The 14,787-nt window shown below is 34.0% G+C and overlaps 1 protein-coding gene across 3 annotated transcripts in view; it reads right to left on the bottom strand.

The window, feature by feature from the left end:
* The window catches only part of PALS1 (protein associated with LIN7 1, MAGUK p55 family member), an 89,956-nt gene that overhangs the window by 29,973 nt on the left and 45,196 nt on the right, over positions 1 to 14,787 (bottom strand). For all 3 annotated transcript variants that reach the window (XM_044773796.2, XM_044773798.2, XM_044773797.2), the window contains exons 4-5: positions 9,991 to 10,199; positions 476 to 553 (exon numbers count right to left, since the gene is read on the bottom strand). In XM_044773796.2, the coding sequence (XP_044629731.1) occupies positions 476 to 553; positions 9,991 to 10,199 (287 nt within the window). The remainder of the gene's footprint in view (positions 1 to 475; positions 554 to 9,990; positions 10,200 to 14,787) is intronic.

The following is a 14,787-nucleotide window of genomic DNA, read 5'->3' as shown; positions in this document are numbered from 1 at the left end:
GTCATAAGGATACAGTGGACAGCACAGGGAATACAATTAATAATACCGTAATAACTTTGTATGGTGACAATGGTAATTAGACTTATTGTGGCAATCATTTCATAATGTATATAAATATCACATCATTATGATGTACAACTGAAACTAAGAGGATACTGTATGTCACCAGTACTTCAATAAAAAAAAACTTCATAGAAACAAAATCAATTTAAAGGCCTAACACCATAGATAATTAAAATTTATGGAAAATATAACCAAAAAAGGGAGGAATTTTTACAAAGAATAAGAAGTTGTTTCAAAAATAATGTGGTTAATTTTAAATATGAAAATATATGATCCAACAATAGTAACTATTTTGCAGTGGAAGCTGTAAATAATCAAAACAGGTTAGATAATGTTTGAGGTCTCGTCTAGCCCAAAGAGACTTCGAATGCTGAAAAGAAACCACATATATAATGTTCTGTCCATTTTCTACCTGAATATGTGGAGCATTCAGCAAAGTAGTTAATTCTTGTCCTTCCTTCTGGTGGACTGGCTTCAAAACAGTTTGTACCTAAGAAACAAAAAGAAAGATTTTTCTTCCTAGGTTATAGGAAGTATCACCAGTATCTATAAAGGTATTAAAAAAAAAAAAAGAGGTACAATTTAAAATCATAAAAACTATCTGTAAGGAAGAAAAAGCACTAAAAAGAATTATAAGAAAAAAAAGAATATTTGTCCTCAGTTTTCAATCTTACCATGGTTAACAACAGTATTCTTTATTTAAAAAAAAAACACTAGATAAGATTTTGGTATTTATGCCTATAAATGAACTATTTCCTATTAAAAGTTTCTCCCAACATACTATAAAATAGACTAATAATGATTACAAAAGGGGCGACAAACAGTTCTTGCTATCCTATAGTTTTTTAATCATGCATTTGTCTAACTATATTTTAAATCAGAGATAACACTTTAAAGTTACAGACTAACAATAAATGTATATGAGAATAATGGAATAACCACCACACTATAGTGAATTACATTAAAGAATTTCCTGAAGTTGAGCCATTCTTACATTCCTAGGGTAAATTCCATTTGATTATGATGAATTTTTTTAGCCTTTGTTTCCTTATCTGTAGAATGGCACCTACCATATGTTCTTAAAAGATGAGATAATCCATATAAACTGCTTAGCACAGTACCTAACACATAATAAATTACTTTAGTATATTTCTAGACGTGAATTATTCATATTTTAAGATTTCTACATTAATGTTCATAAATTGGATTGGCGTATACTTGGTGAGTGTGGTCGAGTACAGTGTTTTACAAAACTACTCTCTGGTTTTAATATCTAGGTTATACTATCCTAATACAATGAGTTGGGAAATAGTCCATATTCACATGCTCAAACAGTGTTAAACGTAAGAATTACATGTTCTTTAATGTTTTGATAGAGCTTGTACATAAAATCATCTGGGCCTGGTAGGTTTTTTAGGGGCAGACTTCTGACTAACCTTCAACTTTATCTATACTTACTGGTCTCCTTTTTTGACTATCTTTTCTTACGTCACTTTTGGCAATTTACATTTTCTCAGAAAAAACACCTACTTTCACATTTAGTGACATAAAGCTGTAACTGTATCATAATTTTTAATCTCCCGTGTCTACATTCCTGTTTTCTTTTCTAATGTTATTGGTATTTTTTCCTTCATCTAACTTGTCAAAGGTTTCTTCATATTCTTGTACTTTTCAAAGGACCAGCTTATAATGTTAAATCTATTGTTCTTTCCATTTAAATAATCTAATTCCTTTCTTCTGCTTTAGTTTCTTTTCAATTTCTAATCACTTGAGCTGTATGTTCAGTTCATTTATTTTCAGTCTTGTTTCTTCTACCATAAATACTTAAAGGTACAAATTTTGCTCTGTAGACTACTTTCCCCCAAAGATTATAACATGTATGTTCTCAATGTTAATACCTCTGATTTTCTTTCCTTTTCTACTACCAATCTCAACCACCAAAAAGAGTACTTTGCAATAATGCTGACAACAAAACCAAAATTACCATTAATGAAAACATATAGAAGTAAATTCATTTATAATAGAATTTTTTATAAAAGTAATTCATGATTAAAACATGAATCCAGTAAGTCGCTGGTACCTTTTGTGGCTATTTTAAATCATTACTAATTCCTCTATCAAACCTAAGAGATACTAACTTTGGGATTAACCAATTTGACTACAAGTGAATCAAAGCGATGGCAGTACCAAAACCAGCCTGACCTCTGGTTTTGGTACCTCGAAAAACATGTTTCTAATTATACAGTTCTGTGTGTATAAACTGGTGGTCTAGTAGTTAAGATTCGGTGCTGTCTCACTACCAAGGCCTGGGTTCATTTCCCAGTCAGCAAACCACACCACCCGTCTGTCAGCTGTCACACTGTGGTGGCTGCAGTTTGTGACGCTGAAAGCTATGCCACTGGTATTTCAAATACCAGCAGGGTCACCCATGGTGGACAGGTTTCAGCAGAGCTTCCAGACTAAGACAGACTAGGAAGAGGACCTGGCCACTCATCTGAAAAAACCGGCCATGAAAATTCTATGAATAGCAGCAAAGCACTGTCTGATATAGTGAGAGAAGGTGAGAGGATGGTGTAAAAAGACCCAGCAGGGTTCCACTCTGCTGTACACAGAGTTGCTTGGAGTGGGAAATGACTCCATGGCAGTAACAACAAAAAGAATATGTATAAGCAAGATGACATAGCAATTATTATCTTCTTCAAGAATTCCTTTAAAGCCTTACTAATGGGCAAGTTCAATAATCCAAAACTACAGGTAATTAAATGCTGATTTTTAAAATAGGGTGCTTTTCTTTTTAAAATATACCTAATCTGGGTTAATTTAAATGAAATTTATAATCCCTGATCATACACCTTTTGATAGCTGGGGAAAGAAATTCTGAGGGAGAAGAAAATTTTGGATTAAAAATGAACCAAGGGTGTACAAAATGTACCAAGTCAACTCACTAATAATTTTGTGTACCTTTTCTTCCTACTTTTTAATTTTTTTTAATGATTGGCACCTAACATCTGTTGCCAATCTTCTTTTTTTTTTATTTCTTCTTCTCCCTATAGTTGTATATTCTAGTTGGGACTGCCTCTGGTTGTGCTATGTGGGACGCCGCCTCAGCATAGCTTGATGAGCGGTGCCATGTCTGAGCCCAGGATCCAAAGCGGCGAAAGCCCGGGCCACCGAAGCAAAGTGCACAAACTTAATCACTCAGCGACGGGGCCGGTCCCTCCTACTTTTACTTTTAAATCAGTTCCTAAACATTTCTGACGTTTCCCCTTCTAAAGAAAATTAGAACTCCTCTGTTAAGTGTTTATTTCCCTACCCAATTAATCCAGATGTTACCTATTTTAGTGTCAAGAGACATCATCAGCAACTTCTACGAAGGCCTGAAGAATGAAAAGGATATTCTTACATCATACTGGCTTCTTTCCATTGGCCTATAAAAACGCCCTAATGTCCTATCTTTAAAAAGAAAATACTCTCTCCTGATCTTGTACTCTTCTCTACCTATGCTGCTTTTCTCTATTTTCCTTCAGAGTGAAACTCCTTTTTCATTTTTTTTTTTTTTAAAGATTTTATTTTTCTCCTCAAAGCCCTCCGGTACATAGTTCTGTATTTTGTTGTGGGTCCTTCTAGTTGTGGCATGTGGGACGCTGCCTCAGCGTGGTCTGATGAGCAGTGCCATGTCCGCGCCCAGGATTCGAACCAACAAAACACTGGGCCGCCTGCAGCGGAGCGCGTGAACTTAACCACTCATTCGGTATATATCCTCCTGTATTCTTATATTTGTTTTTACCAAAATATTCGCCATGAGATATATCTAACAGAAGGACTTGTAACTAAATATATTAACAACTCTTACAACTCAGTATGACAATCTGATTTTCAAATTGGTAGAAAGATCTGACAAGATATTTTACCAAAGGAGATAGGGAAACAGTCTATAAAAAAATACTCATACGGAAATGCAAACTAAAATGAGAGATCATTACATATCTGCTAGAATGATAAACAGGAAAGAACCCAAATATTCATCAATGGATGAATGATTGAACAAACCAGGCTATTCATACAATGGAATACTACTGGCAGGAAGTTACAAACTGCTGATACATGTAACACATGGACAAATCTGAAAAATATTTTGCTGAGCAAAAGACTACACTATTACCTTATTCCATTTATATGAAATGTCCAGAAAAGGCAAATCTGTCAAAACAGAAAACAGATCAGTGGATGCCTAGGGCCTGGGGAGTGGGAGGGAGACAGTTATTGTCTGCAAAGGGCCATGAGGGAGCTTTGTGGGGTCACAGATGCTTCCATAACTTGATTGTGGTGGTAGATTACACAGGGGTATACATGTGTCAAAACATATTGAATTATACAATAAAACACACCCATTTTAAGTGTACATAAATTATATTCAATACAGTGGTTACCAAAAAACACACCCATAACCTCAAAACTATGAGAAAGTCTCTAGGTATCTATCCTTTACACTTACTTTTACCAAAATGAGAAAATGCTATTCATACTGTTTTATAACAATATTTTTTAACTATTTCAATTTAATACTACTTATTAAAATATTTTTTTCTGTATCATTAAATATTCTTCTCAATTCTAAAACAGATATATACCCATTCTAGTTCTCATTGGCTCTCTCACTTACAGGACAAAGTCCCAGCTCTTTAGCATCATCTGATTCTTGCCTCTTTTCCAACCCTACCTCTGGCATTCTTCATGCCTTAACCTTTTTGGTCCAGCTGGACACTTCTTATTGTTCCCTGCATATACCATGCTGTCTCCCTACAATTACTGTGATTATGCTCGCTGTCCCAGCTACCTGAATTGCCTTATTTTATTTGCCTAGATAACATATACTCCTAAGTCTGAACACATTTGATTTAAAATTGTTGATGGAACTGTTTCCCCACTAGACTGAACTCACTGAAAAATGGAACTGTATCTTATTCAGCTTTGTATCCAGCTACTGGCAAAATGCCTGGCAAACACTATTGAATGTCTGATGAATTCAATAAAAAGAAAAGAGGGCAGGAAGTCATCCTTGACGTCTCCTTTACTTTTATTCTCCACATAGGGACATATGTCCTATTAATTTTCTATTTAAATATTTCTTCACTTCATGTTCAACAGTTACTCAAATCTTACATCCAGACAATAGCCTCCATACTCTATGCCTCCATTCTTGACCTCACACATCTTCAACAATGTTATCAGAATAATCCTTTAAATTAGAAGCCTGTTTATATCAAACTCTTCTTTAAAACTCTTCAGTAGCTCCAGAATCACTTATAGATTAAATTTCTTGCTTAAAACTTTTCTTTAGAATGATTTTTTTGTATTAAATTTGAGAAGCATGTAAACAGCTAAATAAAAAAATTACCTATCTATCCACCACCCAGAGATAGCCTTGTTAATAATTCTTTCTTCCAATATCTCTTACATGCATGTTTAAATAGGGTATCTGTTTGTATGTGTAAAAATTATATCTATATTTTAATGGGAATCACATTGAGTATCAAATGAATCAAGGTTTTTGTTCTTCAAAGTAACTATTCAACGTATTCAAATTAGAAACAAATTCATATATTTTCCCTGTTCCCCTACAACTTTATATTTCATTACTTTTTCCTGTTTTATTTCACTAGCTAGCCTCCTCCACAAAAATGCTGAATACTAGTGGTGAGAGTCTGTAGATGTTTTGTCTTAATCCAGGCTTAAAAAGCAATGTGTTGGTGTTTCACCATTAGGTAAGATGCTCCCTTTTGGTTTCTGATATTATTCTTTACCAAGTTAACAAACTGCCAGGCTTTCTAAAAATTTTCATCATCAAGGGAAACATACTGAATTTCTTTCAGATGTCTTTTCTGCAACAAGTTGATCATATGGCTTTCTCCCTTCATCTATTCATGTAAATTAATTATTTAAAAATATTTACCAACATGGATCCATCATACGATAAATTTAAACTTAATTATATGGCTTATCTGGCCTTCAGGATCTGGATTCTATCTTTTAAGATCATATTCTATCTCATTGTTCATATCCTTACTCATTGTTCAAGAAATACAACAGGCTTTCTCAGTCACTACCGTCTTTGTACCCTTTGCCAACGGAATGGCTTTTCCTCTTTCTTGAGCTTCCTGGTAAATTCCCAATCATCTGTTAAGGTTTGGCAAATTAAATCTTCTTCTGTTTCTTCTTTCCTCCCATCACTCTGACCACCAACCCCCACCCCACACACACAAGTAGGCACATCTCATCATGCTCTTGGCATCTGTCTCATACTCCCATCATAGTATTTCTCATTAGACTGCAATTGTTTACTCATTGTTCTTCCAGTGATAGCCTGACTCAACTTTCACTGGTTGATGGACACCCAGTTGTTTCTAGTTTCTAACTACTATCTAGCTGCTATGAACCTTTGTGCTTAAGCCTTTTTGTGGATATGGTTTTTATTTCTCTCAGGTGCATACCAGAAGTGGAATTGCTGGGTCAGGGAATATAGGTACATTAGCTTTAGTAGATACTGCCAAACATTTTCCAAAGTGGGAGTACCAATTTATACTCCACCAGCAACATATGAGAATTTCAGTTGCTCCGTAAGTTCACCAACATCTGATATTGCCAGTCTTTTTTTTTTCAATTTTACTCATTCTGGTGTCTACGCAGTGGCATCTCATTTGTTTTAATTTGCATTTCTCTGTTAGCTAATGATGCTGAACACCTTTTCATGCATATTAGCCATTTGGATTTTCTCTTTTTGTGAAGTGTCTGTTCAAGTCCTTTGCCCATTTTTTTTTTTTTTTTTTTACATTGGCACCTGAGCTAACAACTGTTGCCAATCTTCTTTTTTTTTTTTTCTGCTTTTTCTCGCCAAATCCCCCCAGTTCATAGTTGTATATTTCAGTTGTGAGTCCTTCTAGTTGTGGCGTGTGGGACACCACCTCAGCCTGGGCTGATGAGCGGTGTCATGTCTGCGCCCAGGATCTGAACCAGCAAAACCCTGGTCTGCCAAAGTGGAGCACCCGAACTTAACCACTCGGCCATGGGGCTGGCCCCCATTTTTTAAAAACTGTGCAGACCTTTTCTTACTAATTTGCAAGAGTTCTTTTGGATACAAGTTTTTGTCATACATATATATTTATACACATATACACATATATACCTCAATATCTCAAAATAAAAAAATCAAATACCATTTCCTAGTTTGTTGGCTTGCATTTTTACTGAATAAACAAAAGTTACTAAATGAAACCCAAGTTCTCAACCTTTCCTTGATAAAAGTACTTTAATGACCAAAAACTTGTTTTGCATTTATTAATAAATATCCTAGACTGTCAAAGATTTAATCTGGATCTCAATATTTAAAGTTTTCAGAAGCTTTATTATCTACTATATAATATTTAATGTTTAACTGATATTTTAAACCATAAAAAAAACACTTCCTAATATTCTTTCACTAAATTCCTTGAGTTGTTTTTTTACTTACTTAAATTTCCATTGAAAAATGATACACCTGAAGCATGAGGTAATTTCTTCTTTTAAATACCGCATATTAAAATAGCTGGAATTATAAATGCTAGAAAGCAAAACATTAGGCAATGGGCACATGAGCAACCTAGTTTTATGCCAGGCACAAAACCTCACCTGACCGAAATATTCAGAAATACAAAACAGAAGGGTTGAATTAGGTGATTGCTAAGGTTTTTCCAGCTATAAAATAAAGACAATGAGTCCATTTAACCTCTAGAATTTTATTATCAGATTTAACACCCTTCTTTGATGAGCTCTGAATATGTACTTTTCTTAAGTGTTATGTACTGTAAGTCAGGGCTGCCACACAGTTGGGCATGCACAACTCCCGGAGAAATCATTCACAACGCAACACAACTATACATTGTGGCCCTGACTAGGTTCACTATTTTGAGCTCATTTTAAGACCAGTCTCAGTCCAAGGTCACTATCAACCACGTATTCCTCCACCGCCAAAGCAATACAATTCTCAAAGTATTACTGAAGATACTGTAAGGATGTGAAAGTAAACTTTCAGAAAATCTGCTTGATATGGTACTTTTCAAATTGTGAACCACGTGGATGTGTTAACTATCCTAAAACTAATACTCAAAATTGATTCTCTAAAGTCCTTTTCAACCATTTCTTTCTCTCCCCAAACATTTACTCTTTAGCTACTTCTAGTTCTTTCCCTCTCTCAACTCCTAAAATCCTTTAAGCTATGTTGCCTCTTTTATCCTTTCTTTCTAGCCTTTCTGTTGTCTATGTCACTTTCTTCAATTGGAGCAATTTTGATCTCCCTTGCTTATGTCATTCTCTTTTCTACCCGTTGTTCTATTCAACAAAACAAAGGCCCAGAAGCTAACTGGACAAACCTTCCTCCTAAAGACAGGGAAGAGAATGGTAACAATTATTTATTACAGATTCCTCCCTGCCCTACACAATAAAAGTTACTCTATATTTGTGAATAAATAAGATCAAAGTAAGGTCAGTTATTTCAATCTCTCTAAGTAATTTTATGAAAAATCATTTGAACTATGATAAGTAAAACTATAGGGATTTTTTTAATAAAAAATTTTGCATATTTAATTTTCATAACAACCAATGAGGGGCCAGCCCACTGGTTAAGTATGTGCATTCTGCTTCAGTGGCCTGGGGCTAGCTGGTTCGGATCCTGAGCTTGGACCTACACATGGATCATCGAGACGTGCTGTGGCAACATCCCACATACAAAAAAAAAAAAATAAAGGCAGACTGGCACAGATGTTAGCTCAGTGACAATCTTCCTCAAGCAAAAAGAGAAAGATTAACAACAGATGTTAGCTCAGGGGCAAGCTTCCTCACACACACACAAAAATAAATAAATAAAATAATAATAATAATAAACAATGAGCATAAAGAATAACTTTCAACTAGCTCTTTTAAGCTCTAGCGGATGGAAAACTTCCTCTCTAGAACAGGTCCTAAGGCAATACTCTCCTATCCTGGACAACACTAGACGTCTCTCAGCCACTCTTGCACATATGATCTCTGTCTATCTTAGGGATCTAAATAAAGACAATATATTCTGTGCTAATCTGAAAAGTGCCTCCTAACCTATTTTAGAGGTCTCTAGCTCTGGAAGTCCCACCATTCCCCCTAGCCCATTTTCTGTGTTGTGTCTGGGTTCAACGAAACAGATTTACTTGATGGACTTCCAGAATTATTAGTTTTTATAACATCAAAAGAACTTAAAATCCTCTAATAATGACAATATGTCCACTCCCCAAAATAGGAAATGGCTTATTTATATGCTTTTAAAACTTCAATTTAAAAGATGTTTGCAGAACACATTAAACACTGAGTATCAAACAAGCAGCAGAAACTAGAACTTAAAAGTCAGCAGGTTAACAAAAAAAACCTCTCACTGTACATAAAAACTTAATTATTTTGGACCTTCTATATATTTTTTATAGAGGAAAAATTTGAAAATACCTACAGGTAACAAATTTTAGAAGTTATATATTCATGATACCTGATTATCGAATATAATTTTATCTCATCAGTATTATCTCAGTTTATAATGTATAATGCTTAAAATAACACTACACTAAAAGCATTTAAAAACTTTCCCTTTTAGTAATTTAGATAAATATTTCTTTTACTATGCAAACCTATAATTTTATATACAAAACTCTTCTTTTCAGGAAATAGAGCTCTGACTCTAAACTCAGTATATATATTTTTTAGAATAAAATTCATGCAGCAAATTTTCCTAACACAATAAATTATTAACATGTGATCAGCAGTAATTAATTCAAACAAGCCTTATATTCACATTAGTATCTTCCAATAATACTGCCTTACCATCCCTAACAATTCCTCTGTATATGTCAACAAGATGTTCAGAATACATACCTCTTGTGCAAGATCTTGTGCATTGGAGATAAGAGGAAATGGAGGACTGGCCTTGTTCATGTGCACTGTGACCGCATTATATATCTTAAATGCATTCTGGAAGTCTTTATTCTGTACAAGTTGTAAAAGCAGTGAAATATCCTCCTGGCTCTGAGAATCTACCAAAGTATGCTGGATATGTTTAAGTGAAGAAAACAAGTCTTCCACTTCTGTAGGACAAGGAAAAGATATCCAAAAATTAATTGTTGTTGTCTTAATTCAACGTGTGTTTTAAGATAAAATTTCTTGAACCAATAACAATTTAAGTTTTCAAAAAAAGCAAAAGTTGCACATATTTTTCAGTGTCAAATCACTGTCATTTCACTGATTTTTAAGTAAAACTCTCTTTAAAAATTATACAACAGAATAAAATAACATTTTTTCAAAAGTGTTTTTAATTATAAAACTAATACATACTCACTATAAAAATAAAGGAGAGGAGGAATACCAAAGGAATTTAAAACTACCAATAGTCCCATCGCCTAGAAACAACTTTTTTTAAACATTTTACGGCATTTCCTTTGTTCATTTAATAGTACATTATAATTGTTTTCTCATATCACCCAAAGAGTCTTTAAAAAACATTATATATAATGGCTCCATGATATTCTATTACGTGACTAAATTATAATTTACAATAGCCATTACACTAAAGTTGAACATTCAGGTTGCTTCCAATATTTTGTTACTATAGGTAATAATAAGCATTTCAGTACATAATGATCACTGATGCATAAAAATCTGTCTGAGATTCTGATGTTTCCTTAAAATAATTTCTAGAAATAGAATTTTTAAATAAGATAAGATTTTGACATTTTAAAAGCCAAACAGCTTTCCAGGGAGCTTTTACTAATTTACATCCCATTAGCAATATTTTCATCAATATTCAACATGCCCGTTTTTTAAAATCTTCAAATTCTTCAATAGGGACGTTGAAGCTTATTCATATTTACCAGACTTCTTTTGTAGTCCATAAGACTCTTAGGAACGTGTAAGTCTCCTAAAATTATACCGCGAGTTGTGGGCGTGTGTGGTGCCTGTTAGTGTGGATATGCAGCACACGCATTTTTCTGGGAGAGGGTTATCCCAAAATGGTTAAGAACCACAGGCTGTCTCTTCCCTGCCCCCCAGTAGGTAGATGTGTGCGTGTGTGCGTACATTTTGTCACATTTTTTGGAAATAGTTTTCCACTTTTTCCATTTGTCTGTTAATTGCATTTGTGGTAGCTTTTATTGTAGAGGTTTTCAACTCTTACGTGTTAAGAATGATCCACCTTTTTCTGTGCAATTTCTTTCACTTGTTTCTATGCTTATAAACTCTTTCCCCTGGTCATTAAGTACTTACCTACATTTCTCCTAGCTTCTTATGGCTTTTATTTCATAATGAACTTTAATCCATCTGGAATTTATTTTGGTACAGATTTGAGAGGAAATTTTAATTTCATTTCTTCCAAGTGGTTAACCAATTATTCTAACACCATTACTGAACAATCCTTCCTTTTCCACTGATTTACGATACCACCAAATTCTTACACACATCGGTCTGTTTCTAGTCTATTGGTCTATCAGAACCACAATGTCTTATTATAGTAGCATTACAGTCTTCACTCATATTGATATGACAAGTACGTGCTCATTACTTTTTCAAAAATGTCTTGACTACTCAAAATGAGCTACAGAATCATTTTTTCAAGATCCCTCCCACTCTCTCTTTCCTATTCTTCCAAAAAGAAAAAATATTATTGAGATTCTGACTGATATTAAACCTGTAAATGAGTCTGGGAAAAGCTTATAGTGGATACTGTTTTATGCACAGTCACATGGAAAAAAAACTCTCGGTTTCAGTCTTTTTGTTAGTTTTCTTCAGATAAGGTCTGCAGAAAAGCTATTAATACTTACACATTTGTCTCATATCCTACTACTTAACAGTAAAGTTTTTTTTATAGATTTGAATAGTTCTTGATTCTTGAGTTTCCCTACCTTTTCTCCACAAAATTAAAACAGCTTTAGTCCTTCTAATAAAACATATACATGCTCTTTAGTAACTTAAAATGCAACAAAAAATTGCAAAAAAAAAAAAAATAGAAAGTCAAGACTACCCTTAGAATGACCTAAGAAGTTATGACCCAGAGCTAAATAAAACTTGAGAAATAGCCAGAATTTAACCATAAGCCACTATGATATCTACAAGAGTAGACAGAATATAGATATGGAAAATTGGGAGATATTAGTCAAAGAGTACAAACTGTCAGTTTTAAGCTGCATAAGTTCTGAGGACCTAATGTACAGCATGGTGACTACAGTCAATAACATTGTACTGTATACTTGAAATTTGCTAAAAGAGTTGATCTGAAGCATTCTCACCACACACATACAAAAGGTGAACTATGTGAGGTGATGGATGTGTTAATTAACTTAATTTGTAAATATTTCACAATGTATACGTCAAATCATCATACTATATATTTGAGATATACACAATTTTATTTGTTAATTATACTTCAATAAGGCTGGGAGAAGAAAAAGAAAGAATATGGAATGTCAGATTCCATCAAATTCAGAGTTTACCAGAGAATTACCTAAGTGTGTAAAGAATTCCCTACGAGTATAAAGAATTCAACAGCCTTAAAGTATCTTTAGAGCAAAATGGAAAAACATTTAAATATCTTAAAAGAAAAAAGAATTACAAAACCAACCAAGTAGTTAAGGTAATTGGCTACAACCTTATGGGAACTACAGTTTCCCCTGAGTGGATAATGAGACTGCTGTTTAAAATTTTAGTAACTGTTTAAAGGGGCTCAGCCTGGTTGTCAGGGCAATGAGAAAAATCGGGGGCTTCAGTTCTCACTGCTGACTGAAATCAGTAATCAACTTTAGTCAGGCCAGAAGGTAACCATCTCCCTATTGTGCATCTTCAACCCCAGGGAGATTTAAATTTTTAAAGGCAAAGGAACTTCTGCATAATCTCTCCTGTGTACCAAAGCCACCCCCAAGGACACCAAAATACTGACATTATAAAAACAAATTATCTGTAGTCATACTTTTCAGCTATAACTACTGGTATAATTTCATTATACTATATATAGCCTTTCAGCCTTTTATTTTTTTAATGTCTATCTAACCATACAGGTCAGATTGTAAATGCTGTTCCGCAATCTGTATTTTCCAATTCCTTGAGAATAAATTCCTAGGATAAAATTACTCATTGGACAATAAAAACATTTAAAACTTTGATCCAAATTGCCAAACTGCCCTCCAGATTCGTACTGACTCATACTCCTAACAGCAATGAACTTGAGTACCTGCCTCTAAAAACACAGACCAAATTAAAGATTATCAATCTTTTCTTTTTTGGTGATCTGGTTAGGAAAAGCGTATTTCTTTGCCTAGTAGTGAGGTTGAATATATTTCCACAAGGTTAATAATACTCATTCGTATTTCTTCTTACATCTATTTTCTGCTTATCTTTTGCCCACTTTTCTACCAGTTTTTTTCCTTTTCCTTAATGACTGTAATTACATTGATTATATAAATACTCCTGTAGTCTTAAGCAGAACGTACTGAATATAATTTCATCTTTTCTTGCTATATCAGAACAATCGTTTTTAGTCAAGAATATTTATGAGAATTACTAACAAAATTCACAAAGATATGTATGTCCCGAGTTCTCTCAAACACAATCATTCTCCTGTGTCTTCTTTAATGATACAGATATGTTTTTTAAAGTTGATTATGATGTATCTTTCTGGTTAAGAACCACTGACTTAAAGGCTTTATTTACATAAGTTACTGTAATATTTTAAGACAGGATGCACTTGGGACTGTCTAAGGTACTCAAACATACTTCCTCCTATAGAAATTTCTAAACAACCCTGACTGCTATATTGAGTTTTTGTGTCTGCTTTTTACAGCCATTCTATTTCCTCCTTGGTAACTATTTCCTTTCGTTGTCCTCTTCTTGCTTCTGTGATAAACACAGCGTATAATTTTCATATTTAGAATATTTTAAGTATAAATAAGATATTGTGGTCATAAGCCTGTGAGAAAAACCAGGGAAAGAAAGGTAGGGTAACCTAAACTAGGAATGGCTACTGAGAGAGACAACTTGAGATCAACGACTTTATTTCAGGAGATGAGTTAACAGTTGAGACACTGCTCAGACAGGAAAAAGGAAACTTTGTGGTTAGTCCAAAAAGGATGATAGCTTTAAAGTTCTAAGAAATAGGCAGGCTTCGCATGTTGATAGGAACTGAGGTAAGGAATACAGGCTCCAAAGAAAGATGAAATCTGGTCATTCTGTTCATAATAAGGACTTCTAAGCTGTAAAGACCATCTAGGTCAGCTTAAAATTCACAGAAAAAAAAAATCTCTGGGTCTAAGTGGAAATGTCTTTTACCTAGGAGGTCAGGGACCAAGATAAAATCTATAGGAATAGGAAGGCTGTAAAGCAGAAGAAAAATACAACTGAGTCCCAAAGAGGCTGATGACCCAGTACCTATCTACACAAGTAATGGGTTCTAGGAGAATCTAAGGACCATACCGATGCTAGAAATATCAAAAATTTACCTGGGCTTAAGGTTCAGGTTTTTTAGGTTAGCATAAAGACCAATTTCAACTTGTTAATTATCATCTTTTACAACTTCACTAACTTTTCTGAAGTCCATTCACATTTTGCTTGTTTAATTAGTAAAAGCTGTTTTTTGTTTTTTTTTTTTAAAGATTTTATTTTTTCCTTTTTCTCCCCAAAGCCCCCTGGTAC

Source organism: Equus asinus, chromosome 7 (genome assembly GCF_041296235.1).
Source record: "Equus asinus isolate D_3611 breed Donkey chromosome 7, EquAss-T2T_v2, whole genome shotgun sequence".
In the NCBI taxonomy this organism is placed as follows: Eukaryota; Metazoa; Chordata; class Mammalia; order Perissodactyla; family Equidae; genus Equus; species Equus asinus.
Note: the sequence above shows the minus strand (reverse complement) of the source record. Positions and strands in the feature narration are given on the sequence as shown.